Source organism: Pteronotus mesoamericanus, unplaced genomic scaffold, assembly GCF_021234165.1.
Source record: "Pteronotus mesoamericanus isolate MK-2021 breed Mesoamerican mustached bat unplaced genomic scaffold, CSHL_Meso_final contig_90, whole genome shotgun sequence".
Lineage (NCBI taxonomy): Eukaryota > Metazoa > Chordata > Mammalia > Chiroptera > Mormoopidae > Pteronotus > Pteronotus mesoamericanus.
The window spans coordinates 17,503,181-17,523,810 of record NW_026555277.1 but is presented as its reverse complement, the minus strand read 5'-3'; the positions used below and the strand labels follow the sequence as shown (position 1 = coordinate 17,523,810).

Sequence of the window (20,630 nt, the reverse complement as noted above, 5' to 3'; positions counted from 1 at the left end):
AAAAAAATACTTGACATGTAAAGGAAAAGGCATGTTAAAAAGGAAAATGCCCCAAATAAACCAACAGCTAGAAACCTTGGTGCATCATCATCCCCAAACCACAGCCTTTTCTTTAAATCCGTACCCACTTCCAGTGCCTCACCCCTCTTACACCTCAGACATTTTCTATGACAGTCCAAGATCAATGGCTTCCAGCTGGACTCTGGTTAGCCTTTTCTCATCTCCAAAAGGTTTTATTAAAATTTACAGTATAAAAGAAATTTATACTGAGAGATATATAAGGTTCACTTTGCCTCTTTCTTAGTCCTAGGTATTTATCAAGTATGAAAGGAGCAGAATTCATGGTTTTACCGGAGGGAAAGTTTTTCAGCTGTTATAGTGTGTGCTAATGAAATTCGTGAACAGTTTGGTACATCAGGGGAGACGTTACCTGGACACAGTGCTCGATCACAGGATGAGACTTCTGGTGGGACTTGCTGTGAAGGCCAGATAAAAAACACAGCTGGCAGATGTCAAAGTTGAGACACTTCAGACAGCGGTATCTGCCAATGAAAATGGAAGTGTGGCTGATGTTACTACTGGTAGGCAAACAAAGAAAATAATATTCAGGTGGAAAATGAGCCGAAACACACAGGAGATGTCTGAGCTGTCAAGTGAGTATAACGTTTCTCCCAAATTTTGCAGAGATAGATGCTAAAATGCTCTGATGTGTTTCTCCGATCAAAGAAATCTTCTTTTGATGGTATTTTGATATTATGGCATTATATTCATACAGTTTTATCCAACAAACTATAGTATTGAAGTCTCATTCATGCCCCCCCGCCACCCAGTATTTACAAATGTAGGGTAATGTGTGCTACAACCTTTACAACAGACCCTTCAGACCACCAGTACCAATGACCTTGAAGTGGAAATGTAAACTCACTGTTTTGGAGGCTACCAGGTCCATTTGAGGTTTTCAATAACCATTAGTTGAATGAAGTTAAAAGAATGAGTTTCTTCACCAGGAAAATGGGTCTGGCAAACCCTGCCCTCTCAGCCTTGCAAAGTTTTAACAAAGCTTTGAAAATTATTCCACATGCATAAATGGGGAGATTTTTACTTTTTACATAAAATGTATAACATAATAAAGTATTTGTATAAGGATTGCTTGATAAGCCACCCATACTGGCTGCTTTATGAAGCACACATATGCTTGTGGTCGACTCATCTAGGACAGTATGTTGACCCTGACCTTGCATTAGCTCCTCTATGCCCTGAAACTACCTGCAGGCTTATGAGAAAGGATGTAGCATGGGGAATGAGGTTGGTTTGTCACTGATGCCTTTACCAATGGAGAACCAATTTTTTCCCCAATCTCATCTCAACCTTGAATGGCAATTACGGAGCACAAATGTGACACATACTGCGAGAATTTAACACCTGGCTCAGGAGCAATTCTTAGTCTTTGTACTTTCTCTTACTTTAGAAGGTCAATGCCCGCATCGGGCTACCTCCAGATCTGAGAACACTTCTCTCAAATGGCTTTATTAAGCTCACTAAAATGAAAAGCCTAGAGGCTATTGCTCTAGTTTACCATAGCCAAAAACACAGGAGTAAGGTCATGATTGTAATGCATTCAAGTAATTTCTGATAGATTCTGGTTACACCTCAAGGAGGCCTGTGACATCATTTAGCCCACCCCTCCTGATTTTACTTACAAAGAAACTGAGGCCCAGAGAGGTTGCAGGCCTTGTCCAGCTCACCCAGCTATCTCATACCTGAGAACAGAACATGGCCTTGGAGGTCTAGGAGGAAAGATGGTTCCCACAGAGGCACTGCTATTCTGAATAGATAGGGACATCATCTAAAATGTAAAACGTGGCACTGCTTGCCCTTTCCTCTGCTATTTTTTGAGTGGCTGGAGCAAGTAACTCAAACTCTTTGAAACTCTTTCATAAAATAGGAATAATAATATCCGCTTTACATTACACATAATGATTTTGAAAAAAATTTTAATGTTAAAGCTGTGTTTTATATAATTGCGAAGTGACTTTTAGATCTGGCCCAGTGTGGGACACATAGCAACTGCTTAATTAATACTTGTCTACTGGTTAAATGATTGTAATGTACATATAACATAGTTAATAATATTCATGTTCCTCCACTGTCCAATATAAAAAAGGGCTTAGTTTTCATTGTAATGTAAAGATTTCTTTTGTTTGGCTTGCTTGGTTTTCAGCAGGCTTGCTCATTTGTATGTTTTATTGTTTAAAGTTCGGTTATTGACAAAGGGCTGTTCATGAGTGGGGTTTCACTGTGCCAGAATTCTTTTCAAACCCAATTTATTTTCTCAGCAACATTCAAGCCTGACTTCCAGTTTTTTAGTGGGCGCAGCACGTTTAAGATTGGGGGCTGGTTAAAATCTGGACGCACTGAGAAGAAGAGAAACAGAGGGCGCAGGGGTCAGGGACTCCCTTCTCCTGCCCCACAGGACCCCCCACCTTTGGCTTGTCTTTGGCTGTGTAAGGGCCACAGTGAGTCTTCCTAGAATTGCCAGCCTGGCGTGGATTATTTTGAGCTGAAAACAATGAAAGTTTAAGAAGAGTTGTTATTTTTTCCCCCTTTCCTGTTACCTACCTTAAGGATTTCAGATAGAAAACAAGCCCCAGGAAGGGAACCCTAGCGTGGTTCCCTGAGCATGCGTGAATTAAGACAGGGAGGAGCCAAGCAGGTCTGTTTGTTAGATTCCCCTGTGTGTTCCATTGTTTCCGGGTGGCCAAGCATTTGTTTTCCACGTTTGCTCTTTCTCATCTGCCTGTGGATTGCCCACTCGCCCCTTGAAATCTCAGACCCCTGCCTTCCTCTCCCTGGTCCACAAAGGCAGATAAGCCGCAACTGCCCAACGTGTCTTGGGGTCTCGTGTTCTGATGGAATCCCCATAGGTACCTAGGTAATAAATTTGGTTATTTTCTCCTGTTAATCTGTCTCATGTTAATTGGATTCTTAGTCTGGCCAGAGAAACTTAGAAAGGTAGAGGAAAGATTATTTTTCTGCCCCCACAGCTAGCTGGTGGCCCCAGCTCTTCAGTCCTTCCGTGCCTCCCGCCCCTGCACCTGTGTTCACGCACCAGGACGGTGGTGTCCCCTGTGCCTGGCCTAGGTCTGTTGGTTTCTTTCTCTCTTCCTCTAGTTTTTATTAATAGCTCTAATTTCACTTCCTTATAATGTTATTTATGAGAGACCCATAAAATCCTTTCCCTAAGGTGGGATTTTGGCTATTCTCAAAGATCTGACTCTCCTACTTCCAAATCTAGCTCTCAAATCTAGGCAGAGAAAAGGTATGGCATGAACTGCTCCCACAAAACCTGCTTGTTCCTTTGAGTCCAAGGAATGTTCTCAGTTGCCTGCACAGGGAGGCAGCAGAGCGTCATGATTGCAAAGCAAGGATTCTGCATTCAGGCTGCCAGCCTCTGCTACTTGCTAACCATGGGCACCTAAGCAAATTATGTAGCTTCTCTGAAGTCAGGGATTATAATGCCACCTTTTATAGAGAGTTGTAACAAGTTTTAAATTAAATAGTCCATGTGAACCACACAACCTAACAGTTATTTAACACTTAATAGAAGCAAACTATTATTATTGTTTGTACTATGGATGGCTCCAAGGTATTTAAAAGGATTTTTTTTTGTAATAAAAGACAAAAAAATTTTCCATTAGAGGAATAAAAGTGTCTACTGCTTAGACTATATGCCAATGGAAGAATTGAATGTTACATTAATTATAGAAGATAAAATACTTACTGTCAACCAGGATCCCTCATGCAGGAAATTATTGACCCTCCCGAAAATCAACTGAATTTCAGATGTGTGAGAAGGACCATGAAAAGAATCTGGAGAGACACAGCTACAGCTGTAGACCCATTTGGGAACGACACTCCGTGTAATACTGATGAGTGACTGTACCTCAGCCCCGTGATTGGGAAGTTCCTGCATATTCTACACCGAACGGGATGAGTGACCATTTCAGTGGCTGACAGTTGGTAGCAGGTTGGGAGCCACAGGAGGATGGGAGGCTCAGACTGTAACCAAGAGAGGAATTTCTCTTCTTTGATTGCTGGGCTCAACACCTGCAAGACAACGGTATACTTTGATGTGTTTCTAGAAATGATCTTGGTCTCTAATAGAGATGAAAAACGTATTTTCCTTTTCTGGCTCTGTTTCTGTGAGCTCTGCTGAAAAAGTTCATCGCATGAAAAGTCAGAGGCAAATCTGCCTCCTCAATGAGGTCGTCTGGAATGCTGTGGAGAGTACTAACAGTTCTGCAATTTACACTGGTCAGCGTATGTGTCTGCCCCCTCCTTCCAGGGACATTTGCATGGCACTCACCCCTTGGAAGCAACTGCGTATCGCACTTTCCACAGAGCACAGAGCACGACTCTCACCCACGACAGTTGGGATCTGCAAGAAGCAAGAAACCCCACGTCAGCTCATAGAAAATGGAGAAATATGGGGACACGGGCATCAGCACGCCTGATTGGTGGTGTGTACAGCCATGGAGCCACAAGAACTGGGTGCCTGAGGTGGGATGAACTGTCGCAATCCAAGCAAATAAAAAATGTGTAGGTTTTGTGCAATGTATGATTAGAGACAATAGGTGAACGAGTGGGAAGATGTGGAGCTGGGAGGAGAAAAGAGGGTGAAAAGAAAGTCTGGTAATTGGGGCAGTACAGGGATGCTTTTGTTTTTGCTTATGACCTCAGTCACAGTATTTTAACCCTTTTTTGCTCTTGTTTGCTTACGAATTACATATAATGATATTGTATTAAAGTTCAGGGTAGTTTTAAGATAAACCTTTTCAAACTCTTTCACGTCATCTCACTTTAAAAATGCTAGTTTCTAGGGTAGGGCAGGAATTGTTATCCTTGTTTAAAACAGGGGGTAATTGAGATTTGATATTTTGCTCAAGGCTAAAGAAACAGAGTCATAGCTGCAGAATTGAGATCTCTCTCCAAGACTCCTTACTCCCTTGGGGGGTTCTCACAAAGCTTTGCCACGCTCCTACCTTATGTGTATTCCAATGACTCAGTCTACACCCGCTCAGTGGTTTCCGTCTTTCAATCACGTTCACCATAAGGAGGTTAGCCAAGGGCCTAAGAACCCCTTGCGATTGTCAAGATGGCCAGGAACTTGGACCTGACATTATCTATATGCACATTTACATTTACCTGTCACCTCCATTTATGCCCTTTCGGTCGCAGGTCCTAATTTTGTGTCTGGTGTCTTCTAAAGCACAGGCTGTCAGCAGGCACTGCCTGTAGACTCAGGAGTAATTTCAAGACCCTCCTGCTGGGTCCATCAACTCGAATAAACATTCGTCTAATCAGGAAAGTGGCACTTAGAACCACTTTGCTGACAATTAGTCAGGCAGGAGTCAACAAACATTTACGTAATAGTGACAAGATGGCTTGTACTTTAAATTGATAATAACCCCATCACCAGCTGAACTTGAGTAACTACTCTGTATGTTATTTAGCCTTTGTCTGAAAAAATAATTCATTACCCAATCCTGGTGAACCGACTGGACCACTTATTTAGACATTATCCTTGAGCCCTGGGAAACAGATTTCACCTAATTTGTGAAATAAGGGAAGTGTATCAGATGGGATTGACCTGCTAGTTCTGTGATTTTGACACCAGTCAAAAGAAAATTCACTTTTGTAGTGGTTTTTAACCTATATTTTTGGCTTTATGCGTCTGCACAAAGATTTTGTGGATTAATTGCCCATTTGACTAATTTCTTTCAGGTGTTCTGTGGAAGAATTAAACATGACTAGATGACATGCTGGCACAGTCAGAACACCACTTGAAATGATAATTAGAATTCTTGGGGGAGGGGTTTGAATCACAGAGTGAGACCTGGAATTTTATATGGGACTCCAGCTCTGAGTTCTTAATGGAAGTCAATGGGATCATAATTTGTTATGCAAATTTTGGCCTTCCTAACAGCTTTCTCAGGAGCATAATAATGTGTTGAGGGGAGACAGGGCTCTGCAGGAGCTGCCATTTCAGCAGCTCATTGACCTCAGTTGAGCCTGAAACAAGGGCAGATTTTTTGGGCCTGTTGGATGGGATGTTAGTCTGAGGCCAGCTGTAGTAGTCAGGAGGCAAGCACAGGATTTCTATAGGAGAAGAAAATGCCCCTCAGTCCATCTTCTTTCATCATGTGCATCTACACATGCCAGTCTTAGAAGCCTGATTGGGTAAATGAATGGACAGATCTTCCCACTCTCTGGTTCCCCACCACCTTGGGTCCTGAGGTGTGGGGATTGTTGAAGCAGTGTCTCAGCTATAGTAGCTCCTTGAGACATGCCTGGAAGTCAGCAGAAAACTGGTAGTAATATCCATGTGCTGCCACAACCATCAGGACAGCTCTGAAATAACTACATCTGATATTTTAACCTTATTAATATAAAGATATTATTATACTTTTTAAAAATATGAACATCTTAAACATTGTTTGGAATTTTCAGAATAAATTAAACATTAATTATTATGATAAAAAAGAACATAAAATTTTATATTGAGACCAAAGCAAAGCAGAGGTAATTTTGGATAGACTTTCTCAAACCTTACCCTCTGTCTTAGAGTTCTGATAACCTTCTTCCATATCCACTCCCCACCCCCATCATGAATATTCTCAGTTCAGATCTCTGGTCCTGAAGAATACCAGAATATGTCACCCCAAAATATGCCTTTTTGGCACATGAATTATTTGAACTAAAAGCCATTGAGAACCAGTAGATGCATGGAAATCTCTAAAAATAGGGCGCAATTTTTTCTTTTGTAGAGAAAATGTAATTTTTAAAGAAAATTTTCATGTGCCAAAGGTGTCTTCCTCTCCCCACCAGAAAGAGAAGAATTCTTAACAATGTTTATTAATGGATAAGAAATAGACTTAAACCTGAATAAGCAAACCTTACTAAACAACCCTTATTCATCATACTTTTGCTGGTCACCTTCTCATAACTTGCTTCTCCTACTTACAGGTTCAGAACCTCTTTTCTTTTGTTTAGCATAAGATGGTATGAAAGCCAGTGTTCTAACTACCTCTTTGAGTTACTTATCACTGGGTGCTCCAGTATGATGTACCATACACACATTAATAAAGTTGTTTTTCTCTTGTTAATCTGTCTTTTGACAGTCTAATTTATAGAACTTAAGCCAAGTTCTATAGAATCTAAGAATAGATTCTTAGATGGATAGAGGAGAAAAGATTATTTTTTCCTCTCCTATAGCTTATACCTAGGAGAAAGATGACAGAAAGCTACTATAGCTTTATCTGTGCAGAAAATGTAGTGTTGGATTTTATAGGAGCTAGACAAAGAATAGAGACATCCCCTGAAAGGGTAGAAGGTAGAGTGGGGTGGCATCCACTTACACACAAGATAGTCCAGAGCCTGTTTAATCTATTTGCAGAAATTCTTGCTTGGTTACATTTTACATAATTTTAACATTTCAGTAACATATTTGCTTTAAGGGGGTTAAATTCACTTGTCTGGTAAAGATAACAATATTAAATTTGCACATCTTAAAGCACAGAAAATCATGGAAATCTTAACTATTTGAGTATTCTGCATTGCATTTCATTTATGCTTTCATTAGACATTTGTTGAAGGCCTTAGTACCAGGCACATTTCTAACCTTTGGATAAATAAATATGAATGAGATATAATCCTTGTCCTTGAGAAGCAGTCTAATGGGGAAAGCATATGTCTAGGTAATCTGCTTATGATGCTAAGGACTTTAGGCTTTATTCTATAAACATGAATTGTCAGCGAAGAATTTTAGGCACGAGGGTAACATGTGCATTTTGAAAAAGTCACTGACTGCAGTGTGGAGGTAGAGGTGGAGAGAAACAAGGCTTCGGTTGACAAAACCAGTTAGCAAGTGACTGCAATAGATCAGACCTATATTCAGATAATAGTAGTGGCTATAGGGCAGAGGAGTTGCACGGAGAACTATATTAAGGTATAACTGACACTGCAAAAATTAGATTCTTTAATAACAAATGTGGCTAATAGCTGGAACAAATTTAGGACTCTTAAGTGTTAGAGATTTACCTGCTGTAGATCTGTTAGTAGGTTTCTCAAAACCCTTCGAGTCATGCGTGCCCCAGAATCATAACCTCCCCTGTTATTCTCCGCATAGAGCTGAAAAAGAGCTAGACACATAAAGGGGAAAAGAAATCTTTAAATTAAATTCTTGCAGTGTATCTTTGAAGAGTATATGCTTTGAATTCTAAACAGTGTATTTGTGGTATGAAGGCAAGAAAACAAAGTTCTGTGCTTGCTTCTTTGCCTTCGATTTTGAAGGCTTCCCAAACTAGATAATCTGATAACTACTGAAAACCCAGTTCGTGTCTCAATCCCTTGATAATTCAGCGCATCAATGATGAAGACCAGAAGGCTGGCAAACAGCAATGTGAGGAGAGACCCAGCTTTTAGAGGACTAATAACCACTGGTGTCTGAACAATCTCTACACAAATAAGTCGTAAGGATAATCACACTGTGAATAAGTAGAAAGCATGGCTCAACATCATGAAAAATTCCAAGTTGTGCTGAGTATATGCCAAATAAGAGCCATGTGGCCAGGATATAGATAGGACTAACTGAAGAAAATAATGCATTGGAGATTTAGAGGCCATTGCATTTCAGACACTCAAAACTCCTGCGTGTCTTACCTCTGTATTTTGTAAGAGGGCTGTCCCCTGAGAGGGCAATCAGGGCAGCGGCTGCAGGTGCAAGTTTGAGAAAACCCGTTCCCATGCTGCATAGCAACAAAACACAGAGAAAGGGATGGGAAAGGCAGGGTTATTTTTGATGAAGTGGTTTATAACAAACATAACCATCGATGGGCATTTCTGACACAGTGTTACAAGTTCAAACTTTTAGTGGCCTGTTTTCCTATATCTAGAATTTGACAGGACTAATAATTGCATTAAAATATTTCACCATTCATTTATGTGTTCAGCTAATATTCAGTGAGTGCCTCCTCTCTGCTAAGCATTGCGTTACACACTGGCAACGCAGGAGTCCACACTGTCTTCACAGAGCGGGTAGCCTTACTTCCTTAGGACCCACGTGCTTGGGAACCAAACAACAGAGACAAGGACCAAAAAGCATGTAAAAGAAGCAAAGATGTATATATAAAAAAATCACAGACCCTCACTTAAAACCTCACCATCCTTTGCCCACTGGCTGTGCAGGTTTCACACCTACAAAACAATGCATTAAACGCAAGAGGATTATTACAGGCAGGCATTGATATCAGATATGATAGACAAAAGCTTAATGTTTAAGGAGGCTGAAGTCATGGAAAGATAATGTAGGATCATGTTTATGTTATTTGTGCAATTAAAAAAATCCAGTGAACTAGAAAAGGAAACACTGTAAGGAATTTGCCAGATGGTTAAACTGTGCTTGCCTCTGTGAGGTAGGCTTTTGGGTGACATTTCTTCTTCTTTACTCTTTTCTGCACTTTCCACATGTATTATATTCATTATGGATTTTTAAAAGTCCATTCTAAAGAATGAGGATTGCTCTGTCAAACCACGTAAGGTAAAGAGAATGAAATGAGACAGAAGAATGGTAAGCCCCAGAGCCAGCAAGACACAGAGAAACTCACACATGCTCACATGCACACACACACCATTGACCCCAGGGCGTGTACAATGAAGCCTTTGGTGTTGTTTAAACTGGTTTGTATGTGCAATGAACTGAATGTTTGTCCCTGCTCCCCGCCACCCAAATTCATGGGATGTTGAAGTCCTAATCCCCAATGTGATGGAATTTGGAGGTGGGACTTTGGGAGATAATTAGATCACAAGGACAGAGTCCTTATGAGCTAGATTAGGGATTTTATAAAAGAAAGTTCAGAGCATTCCCTTGTCCCTCTTGCCATGTGAGGACACAGCAAGTACGTGGTCTTCTATGAACCAGGAAGCAGGTCCTCACCAGGCACTGGCCGGCGTCTTGACCTTGTACTTCCCAGCCTCAAAAACTGTGATAAATAAATGTTTGTTGTTTAAGCCACCTAGTCCATGATATTTTTGTTGTAGTAGCCCAAACAGACTAAGATAATAGGTTAGCCATCCATGCACAGGTTATTCAAACTTACTCTGCTTAAGAAACAAAACAAAACAAAAACTAATGATTGGTTACAAAGAAATAGCAAGGAAATGAGCTACTAGGGACTCAAGAGAAAAGTCTACATTTTCACAAGCATAGATGTATAATTGTCATAGTAAAGGGTGTGCATGGTCTCTACAGTGGAAATGAGTTTGTATAGAAAAAGTAATGTGAATTTTCTCCCCTTTTTGCAATCCATGGGTCATTTATATTAGTGAAGCTAATACACCTATCTTCTTTATTCCCCTCCTGAATGAATAATACATTTGTGAAAAACAAAGAAGCCATCTTATATATCAAACCATAAGCAATCATTAGACAACACCAAATGGTCAATGATCAGTGGCAATGAAACACTGCCCTTGAGGTCGTAGTGTGACCTCTGCACCTCTGCACCCTCACCTGTCATGCATCGCTGTGAGAAGGCTCAGGGTGAGTTCCGAAGCTCTGGGGTGCACCTGTCCTGGCTCTTCCACCCTCACTCTCTGAAACAGCTCCTGGAGGGCCTGGAAAAGATGCTTCACGGAGAGAGGGCTCTCTCTTGCTTCCCAGAAACTTTGGCGTAATAGGACGTGCTGAATCTGTGAAGTGTCAATCAAGTCCACTATAGAAAGCAAGTGAAGAGTTGAGTCTGATTTTCTTCTGGGAACAAAAAGCTTCAAACAAAGCAAATGTCACCTAATATTTAATAAGACTTTTTTTTTTAATGGCAGCCATTTCCTTTAAACATAATTAGATATGACCGCTGTTTGGATACATATCTCTTGTGCATAATTCAGATGTTACTATTCTGACAGCCAATCTGATTCTGGCAAAGTGCTTCTGTTAGCAAAGCACGGTTGTGACATTATTTTCAGTATAACCTCTAGGATGTTATTTTATAGAATGAAGTTGAAAGGAGAAGGAGTGAAAAACTTGAAAAATAGCCTTCTGAGGAATTTAAGACACTCTGGTGAAAGGTTGGGGAAAACATTTTTATATTCTTTAAGTCAATTGAGCAAATTTACTTTTCATGTTCAAATGCTGTTTTCCCTGTCTGCAGCCTAGCTTCAGAAGCACTATTGTGTATTAAAATGCAATTGTCTTAGTTTAAAAACCCAGCGATCTTTCTACAAGAGCCGTTGCTGAATTTAATATCAGACTCCTTAGGCCCCACCCTTGCCTCAGTAATATTTCTTTTATTTAATCTCAGTTCTATTAGTATTATTATCTGAGGAAGGCACTAAATAAAACCAAAGTTGCTTACAAAAAATAATGGTTTATTTGCTATATATTTTTTACCACCTCCTAAACATTTTACAAGGCAATGAATATAAGGGAGAATGAAATAGAACTAACCCTATGGCTTCTTACAGACGGAGGGTGACAGACAAAATTAATAAACACCCAATTGTATCATGTGAATGATGGGATGTCAGTGGCACCATGAGCTGCTGGCATTTAAAATGCTTCAGCCTGTGAAATGATAAAACCCTGCGCTTTTCTCTACTTCGTAAATCAATCTCGCAGATAAGAAATCTAGCAAGTATAATAAAATTTTTTATTTGTTCTCTGATACTGCTTTTAAGGGTAGAGTCTAAAGAAGTGAGGAGTAGGTTCCAGGATGTGACTTTAATAAAAACCTGGCTCCAGGTGGTGGAGGCTGCCAAGTCTTTTATCGTTACTCAATCGCAAAATCCATCATCTCAGCCTGGCGTGCTGCACGCAGGACGTTCGTGACTTCTGCTGAGCATTCTGTATTACAGCAAAAAAGATAATACTGGTATCCATTAATCTCACCACAAGATTTATGCAGCGGTACTCGCCAGATCCCGCCGCCTGGAACTCACAGTATGCTTTACCTCTGCCTACTGGACTTTCTTGGTTTCAAATTTTTGTTTGGATAGCTTTTCTAGGTGGAACTTTTCAACTACTAGTTTTGTGTCTTATCCATATTTCCCAGGAGTATTATTTATATTCACTGTTTCTGATGCCTGGGGTAATAGAAAGTACAAAAAGGTACATCCTCAGATTACGTTGTTTGTACCCAGGCAGTAATAATAGAGGCCTATATAAACATTTGCTGCTCACTTTCTTTCATGGGGGAATTTCTCCAGGAAAATACCGTAACCGAGGATATATATTTTCCTGTGCCTACTTGGCCTTTTGTTGATCTTTGGAATAGCAAATAATAGTTACAAGGGGGTTTATTTGTCTACATTAGTAAACTTTAAAAAAAATTTTTTTCTAAGTCAAGCGCCCCTGTTTCAAAAGACAAGACAGCATGAAAAAAGAATACAGAGTTGTTCTGGTTGAGGATATGGTTTTTGAGTTTTCTAGGGTTGCCTCTTCTTTCTTTCCCCATGTTTTGTATCCTACATCACACCCATGCGCACACTGTGAAGCACAATGTGGAATTCATCGGTCTATGTAATTTATTAGGCAGAAAGCAAAATATAAAAAAATTCAACCTTTAAGAAAAATGTCATATATGTAACATGGCTTCTTTTACATCTGATATGATAATGCCATAAATCATTTCAATAAGGTCATTGTTAAAAATATAGAAATCAATAACTGTAGATATGTTGAATGCCTGTTATTTTCCACAACCAGGACCTAATTTATTTCATGCTGGAAAATTTTTATAGGATAAATGTTTTTACAGTATTTACTTTATTTTGCTTAGATAACAGTATAGGAAAGGGAAACCATAGCTTTCAATTAGATATAAATTTAACACAAAAGAGCACTTTGCAGGGAATTTTCAACATAGTTTTAAAATTTATGGCCCAAGGATTATCCATCTGAACCTACTTCTGCATGTTCAGAGAGATAAGAAGTACAATTTGAAAATGAAAATCTTGTATGGTAGAGGATATTTGAAATTTTTAAACTTAAATTCACAAGTACAGATTCTAAACTAACTTTGTAATTTTATTTTGTTTTCTTATCCTGAAAAGGAAACTTTTTTTTTTTTTTGCAGAAGCCAAGTAGGAAAAACTTCTTTATAATCTTCATCCAAAAATTACTTTCTATTTTAGTCAATGAAGCTCCCCTTAGGTGGACTACACACGGCATCCCCTCTCCTCTTTGTCTTCTATTAAAAACGGAGGAAATGCACAGATCCAGCCTCTGGGCTCCAACAGTCGCTCACTTGGATTTTTGTTTTCTTTGTGCATTTCCATCCTACTCAGGATCAGAGTATTTCAAGTGTTCTGGAGCGTTCTACTTACACTGACACATGGTTTGCACAGACCGTAATTTGAAGGCTGTTCTCCAAATGGAATTCTCAATACTATTAAGAGCATCTGTAAAGAAAACATGAAATAGCGTGTGAATGACCATCTCAGTAGATAAGTCCCACATACTGGAAAGGAATCCTAGAGGTCATGTAGCTACACTTTATTTTGCAGGTGTGGTAATGAAAGTCTAGAGAGAATTTGCTTTCCTGTCTGGGAACAAATAGTAATGGTCTAAATCAGGGGTGTCCAACCTGAGGCCCATCAGCTGCACGCAGCTCTGGATGGCTACGAACGCAGCCCAACACAAAATTGTAGATTTACTGAAAACATGATGAGATTTTTTTGTGTGTGTGATTATGTGTCATAATGTATTTAATGTATGGCCTGAGACAACTCTTCTTCCAGTATGGCCCAGAGACACCAGAAGTTTGGACACCCCTGGCAGAATCTTAGGCTGCAGACTCACCCTCTGCGTCCACTCAACTAAGGAATCCACCAAAAAGTTAGGATTTGTCCACAAATCTGTCTACTTTTTTATATAATAAGAAAATAACCTTACTAAACAAATAGGATAAAAAACTCAATGTAGACTATAAACTTAATTTTGTTAATATATTCTAGTCATATACACACACATGTATTTATGCATATTAAAAAAAGCAAAAGCTATCCATCTATTCATTCATTTAGCAAATATTAATTGAGCTTTTCCAACAGAGCCCTGGCATGATCCCTGGCCCTGAAATACAGCAGTTAACAAAACAGATACAAATCCCTGCCATGGGGAGCTTAATTTCTAGTGGCATTCGCCAAACTGGTAATAGTGGATATCCCCAAGTGCTTAAATTCTTAGTGTTCATCGTTATTTTCTTCCTACTTGTTGATGTTACCTACATGTTTAATAAAGAGCATATGTTATTTTTACAATCAAGAAAGAATGGTCAATGTGCCTTCTTTGAGGGCTCCTCCTCCCCGCAGCAAGGGCCCACATTTCTGAGCACTTACCAGGCACCGACTGCCCATGCGCCCATTTCACAGTGTGGAGGCAAAGGGGATGCTCCGGAGCCACGCCCAGATCCTTTTCCTTTGGGGAAATTAGTTTACTTTTTGATCTTCAGGCTCTCCATTAGATAAACAGGGATTATAATGCACCCTTCAAGGGTATTTGCATGATTTAAATAAGAAAAGGGAGATAATATACTTACTAAGTTATCTCTCTTCTCCTGATTCTCCATAATTCAAATTTGTTTCATTGATCCTCCAGATTTGATTTTAATTTAGGTTAAGAGACTTAAAACAATCTCACAACAGAGCTTTTTGTTGCCTAACATGGAAATGATTAGTCTTCATATCCAGAAAAAGTAAAATCTAAAAGAATGCCATTGACCATGGAGTTCATATGACTTTCATTATCTAGACTTAAAATTCTCAAGGCTGCAAGCTTAGGAAATATCTCTTGAGTTTCTACAATGTGGCAGGCCTTGCTTCTAAAGAGGTTTGTAGTTCAGTCATCATAAAATAGCTATACATATATGGTAATTTATTCACTAATTATACACACACACACCCCAACCCAAAACATGAGTGCACATTAGGTTCCAGGCAGGTCCTGAGGACGTGAAGGTAAATCAGGAATTCTCAATGTCGAGAGAGGGACAAGCTCCCTGGCCTCAACATGGAGGGACGCATACGGAAGTTTTCCCAGGGGAGGTGGAGTAAGAGCTATCTGTCAAAGGAGAAGCAGGAAATTTTCAAGGGATTAAGTAGAATGAAAGGTTTGGGGAAATGGGGTTCCGAGTGCAGGGAAGAGCACGTACAAAGGCACAAGGGTAGGAGCACTACACAGGTCAGTACGCTGGAAGGTGTGAGAGAGACTTTGGGGAGGGAGGACGGACGGTAGGTTGATGTGAGTTCACAAAGGATCTTGTCCCACCTTTTGATTAAGCATCTGGAGGTCAGGGTCACTATTGGGGATGAGGTAGAGATTTGGTCATTAGTGTTGGATTTGAGCAAAGTAAAATGGTATAAATGAAGAGAAAATGAGCCTAAGTAACAGAACTACTAAAGAACACAATATTTAAGAAACAGAGAGGAGGATAAACCTAAGAGAAAGAATGCGAAGGAAAAGCCAAAGAAACCAGAGATAACAATGATGAAAAGGCCAAGGAAAGTGAATTTCAGAAGGTCGAGACAAACCAATACTTCAGTATCTGAAAGCTACAAGGAGATCAACTATGGGCTAAATATAGTCTCCATTTTTCTTTTTCTTTTTTTTTTATGATTAACATGTTTATTGAAGGCTTAGCAAAAGCAATTTTAGTGTGGTCATGAAGGTCAAAGTCAAACTACATGGGATCAACCAACAAATAGTAAGGTGAAGAAAAAACATAAAAGAGGACATTTTTTCAAGACCTTTAATCTGAAGGGAAGATGAGAGAGCCATAACTAGAATAACACATAAAATCAAAATTCTTTTTCAAAGAAGAAAAGATTCCACAATGTATGTATGGTTCAGGGAGAAAGAGCCAGGAGAAAGAATGAGGTTGAGGACTCAGGAAGTGGGGGATCCAGGTGGTATTTAATATAACAGAGTATCTTTCATTGGGAATCTATTCCCTTAGCCACCCAGCATCCATTCACCTTTCTTCCAATGAACCACATTTCCTTGATCTTAGTCCATGGAATTCTAGTTGTGTTAACTCCATCTCTCCAATTTCCACAGAGGACATGTGGCTCAGGCCTTGTTAATCACTAAGAGCATTGTCGCCCTCCCTAGACATGGGCACATAACCAAGGTCAGGCAAAGAATACACCAATGAAACTTGAATCAGGGACTCTGTGCAGTTATCAGGGAAGAGATCTTTTTTTTTTTTTTTTTTCCCATTGACTTGAACCTGGGTCCATAGATTAGAGCAGCAATTACTGTCTAGTCAGGGTGTGCAGCTTGAGAATGAAAGAGCATCCAAAGGGGAGCAGAAGTAAACTTGGAGATATAAAGAAACCACATCCTAGTTACATTGTCTGGGCCCAGGGCAGTCTAGTCTTCCCTTGGGTAAATAATGATATAAGATAATACAATGCTTTTGAGTTGATTTTTCTATCACAAGCAACTCAACTATTGCTAACTGATGGGATCCCCGAGGTAGAGACAACGGATGGGGAAGATGCACTGGTGAGAAAATTAGCTTTGGAAAGAAGCCCATCCCTCATTCCCTGAGGGGATAAAAGGAGAGGATTGTAGGTGGGGGAAGGGTGCATGTCTGATGCCTTCTGTTTTCTCTATGAAGTTGGGGGCAATGTCATGCAGAGTAAATGGTGAGAAGGTGGTAGAGCACAACACTTAAGGAATGATGAAGATCTGGAATTGTTACAACAGGAAGTGAGAGAGGATACCAGGCACAAACTTTGGAAAGACTGCCAAGCAACTTTGCATCTCCAATATATCTTGTGATAACAAATGTCAATTAAATAAGAGTTTATTCGCCTAACACTCACTTGGAGGCAAGGTTTTACATGCAAGCAAGCTTTAAGCCCAGGACCTACTTGTATTTATTATGTTGTGGGAAGGATGTCTTGGAGAAAATAAAACTATATTCCAATTTAATGTCAGTTGATTACCCATAAAACTAAAAAACTTTGGAGTGAGTAGCATGTGTGCTCAAGAAGTATTTGTGACCAGAAACACAGTCAGCTCTTTAGCTTTTGCTAAGCAGGCCCTAAGAAAAATGAACAATGGACTGCCCTGTGGATTTTACTGGTTTAAACATATGCTGCAGGATAATTTATGGCACATCACTTACTTCCTTGTTCTTGCAGGAGTGGGAGAATTTAAAGAATGAAAAGGCAATGTTTTGATGTCTATTCCCATGCATATATCAAGGTCTACACTTTTTTATCCCCTTGAGAGATTTAACATCTTCTTTGTGTTTGAGGGGCCGCCCTGAGGCCAACCCCACTCAGGCCTCCATATAAAAGGTCCATCAAATAATTAGTGCCACCCATAGAAATGAGAGTTTGGAATCAACACTGCTAGAATTTCATGGACTAACACTGGGGAGAAGTTGTTCTTTTTTTAAAAAAATATTTTATTTATTTATTTATAGACAGAAGGGAAGGGAGGGAGAGAGGGAGAGAAATATCAATGTGTAGTTACCTCTGGCACACCCCTTCCTGGGGACCTGGCCCTCAACCCAGGCATCTGCCCTGATGGGGAATCGAACCTGTGACCCTTTGGTTCACAGGCCAACGCTCAATCTACTGAGCTACACAAGCCAGGGTGAGAAGCTGTTCTTCTAAAGCAAAATAGGGGCACTGGTTCACCAGAAGAAAGGTGAAGGGCTGCTGGGTGGCCAGAGGAACTGGTTCCCGCTGAGAGGGTCTTTGGCACATCAGATACCACTTCTTGAATGCTCAGCCCCATCTACTCTCCTGGCTCCTAGTCCCTGGACCCATATGTACATTCTGGACTCTTCCTTGTGTTTGAAAACCAACCTTGATTTCAGCGTTGTTCTAGCGTTTTTCTGAAGTGGGAGAGAGACTGGGGCCGGGCCGAAGTTGGGAGAGGCCTGTCTGGAATTGGGGGTTTGGGGCTGTTTCCAGGGCTGTCCTTCCTGGCAGTTCCCTGAGTGGAGAGAATGACTGTGTGTCGTAACCTTGAAGACCAGACGCTAGGCTTGGCAAGGAGTTCTGTGTCCAGTCCTGACAGCGAGTCCCATATCTTCAAGTGGCCCTCACAGCCAAAGACACAAAGCATGGCAAGCGGTGGTCATGAAGACACTTTAGGCTAGATGTTCAGGATAAAAACCTTAGAGATTTCTGTGTGTCTCAAAGGGAGGGCTCCTCCTCAGACTTAACTCACTGTAAATTTCATTCGAAGCAGGGACTTTATGAGTGTTTTGGTTTGGAAAGGGATATTTCTAGTCTTTGAATGTTGTGGGGTAAAGTCCTAACTGCTGCACATATGGGTACCGAGTGCCACTGGCACCATGCTAACCGCTGGTTGGATTATAGCGCGGGGCACAGTCAGCCCCATCCAGGAGGAGTTTGACCACATCAAAGGCCTCTCCTGGAACATATATTGATTCAATGATCAATATGTGACTATAAGGCAAGGCATCTACCTCAAGTGAATATGAGCTGCGCATAAAAATGCCACCTAAACAAGCAACCTTATTTAAAAACCTCTACGTTTTTCTTTTTTTCAACAGGTACACCCATAACAAAAACCCTACAACTGGTTCTAAATGTTTTCTTATTTAATATTTCTTTACTTTTAAAAAATCCAAAAAAACCTCCTTTTCAGATAAGAGTCCAAAGTTAGAGTAGGGGAGGGGCCAGAGACACCTCTGCCCCGTGTCTGGAGTAAAACAAATTGAGAATAAGGAGAACAGTCTGGGAATAATTTACAAAAGTATAATGCCCAATATTTTTTTTTCCCTTCTGGAAATTGGCCCATTTTTGTGCCCTGGTTCCTCTCAGATGTACCAAATGAACACAGAGAATCAGCAAACTAGGAAGTCGGCAGGTTCCCAGATGCTGCTCTACCATCTGGCCCATCACCCTCCTGTCAAATTATGTTTGCAGCGTCATCTGAGGAAGTCATGCAGCATAACACGGCAAGCTGTGCTGCAGGGCGCCGTGCAGAACGAACGTGCATCCCAGGCGGTTCCCCACCAGCCCTGCTTCCTCCAGGCTCTTTTTTATTTTTCCTGCTGGTGGGAGATAATTCAAGAAAGGAAGAAATTGCTGGATATCTCAGGCCCAGAGCTATGACCAAAGTAGTTTTAGATGTGCAAAGAAATAATAACACATGCTACACATGGTCTTGTTCATGGAAGCATTTTGATTGGGAAATGTGTTCCTCTTTAAATGACTCTTAATTTTGTTTTAAGCCAAATCAATAGGCTTCATTTCCTACAGGTACCAAGGATATAACAAAATCTCTTTCAGTGGTCCCCCATGTAGTTTGATGATCCAGAAACAGATATTTTAGGCCAGTGGTTGTCGAAGTGTGGTCCCAAGTGAGCAGCATCTGTGTTGCTTGTGAGCTTGTTAGAAATGCACACTCTTGGACCCCACCCTAGACCCACAGAGTCGCAAACTCTGGAGGTGAAGCCCAGCACTTTAACAAACCCTGCAGGTGATTCTCACACACACTAAATTTGAAAAACATACCTTTAGGGAGAGAAAATTGGGCTTTGACTGCATTATCTAGTGTTGTGTGTTAAGCTTATTAACATGAGGGTCTAAATTTGGGAAACCCAAAGATAACTTGAATTACTCGTAATGTTTTAGATAAATAACTTGAGTTGTTAAAGAATTTTATATTGCACAAGTAAAGTTAACAATGTAGATTTTTAGCTAGGGGAATAAGGCTGTAACTAGAGCCAGCAATAAAAATGTCATAGACCAGTCCTGGGCCCAAGCTGGCACTCAGATGTGTTAGAAGAAAGGGAAACAGGTTCCCCCAAACCCATTTATCAAATATTCATATAAGCCAGCTGTGAGAGCTCTCTCCCAGCTTTGGGCCGACATATCCGCTGACATTAAAATATCTACAGTGATATTCATTTTAACAGTAAGTTAGGAGAATTAAAAAATAAGCCACTTATTGTAATTAAAATGTAATTAATATTGAGACTAAATCTTTTGTTAAATTATTTTGGTGCTTTGGAGACAATAGACCATACCATATCCTCTTACACAAATTTCTGTTCAGAAGAAAACGTCTTTTAAATCACCCAATTGTTTTTTTTTTTCAGCCAAAAATTTGCCAAATGTCCCCTCTGCTGCAATTCAGAGGTCCAAAAAGAAAAGAGCTGTGCCTACGTTTTTTGTTCACAAAGTGTGCTCAGAGACCTGACAAAAATACTCACCTTGTTTATCTGCGTCCATTTCAGGAATTTCTTGGAAGGGCAGATGGCAAGAGGAGCCTCCTGGCTGAGAATGAACCAGTCTCCTAAGCAGGAAGTTTTACCGCGGAGGAATGCAGGTGGGGAACAGAAAGGCCACTAAAAGTCATTTCACCTGTGAAACAAGAGTGCATGTGTCTGGGGAGACTCTGAGGTCTCTTGGGAGGATAAAAATAAGGAACGTAGGGGTAGAAGCTCCTTATACTGGTCACAGTTCTGGGAATTTAAAGCTGTGTCTCTGAAACTGAGAACCTCTCCTGAAACTAAGACCACGGCTACTTAGAACTTTTGAGGCATTATAGTTTCAAGAGTGAACTGGATTCTCAT

At 40.3% G+C, this 20,630-nt stretch overlaps 1 protein-coding gene across 1 annotated transcript in view; it reads right to left on the bottom strand.

The window, feature by feature from the left end:
• Positions 1-20,286, bottom strand: part of DYTN (dystrotelin) — a 43,582-nt gene extending 23,296 nt beyond the window's left edge. The window contains exons 1-8 of the mRNA XM_054586201.1: positions 20,268-20,286; positions 13,384-13,458; positions 10,571-10,772; positions 8,722-8,807; positions 8,101-8,201; positions 4,367-4,438; positions 3,944-4,107; positions 431-542 (exon numbers count right to left, since the gene is read on the bottom strand). Coding sequence (XP_054442176.1) covers positions 431-542; positions 3,944-4,107; positions 4,367-4,438; positions 8,101-8,201; positions 8,722-8,807; positions 10,571-10,772; positions 13,384-13,458; positions 20,268-20,286 — 831 coding nt within the window. The remainder of the gene's footprint in view (positions 1-430; positions 543-3,943; positions 4,108-4,366; positions 4,439-8,100; positions 8,202-8,721; positions 8,808-10,570; positions 10,773-13,383; positions 13,459-20,267) is intronic.
• Between the last annotated feature and the right edge of the window lie 344 nt (positions 20,287-20,630).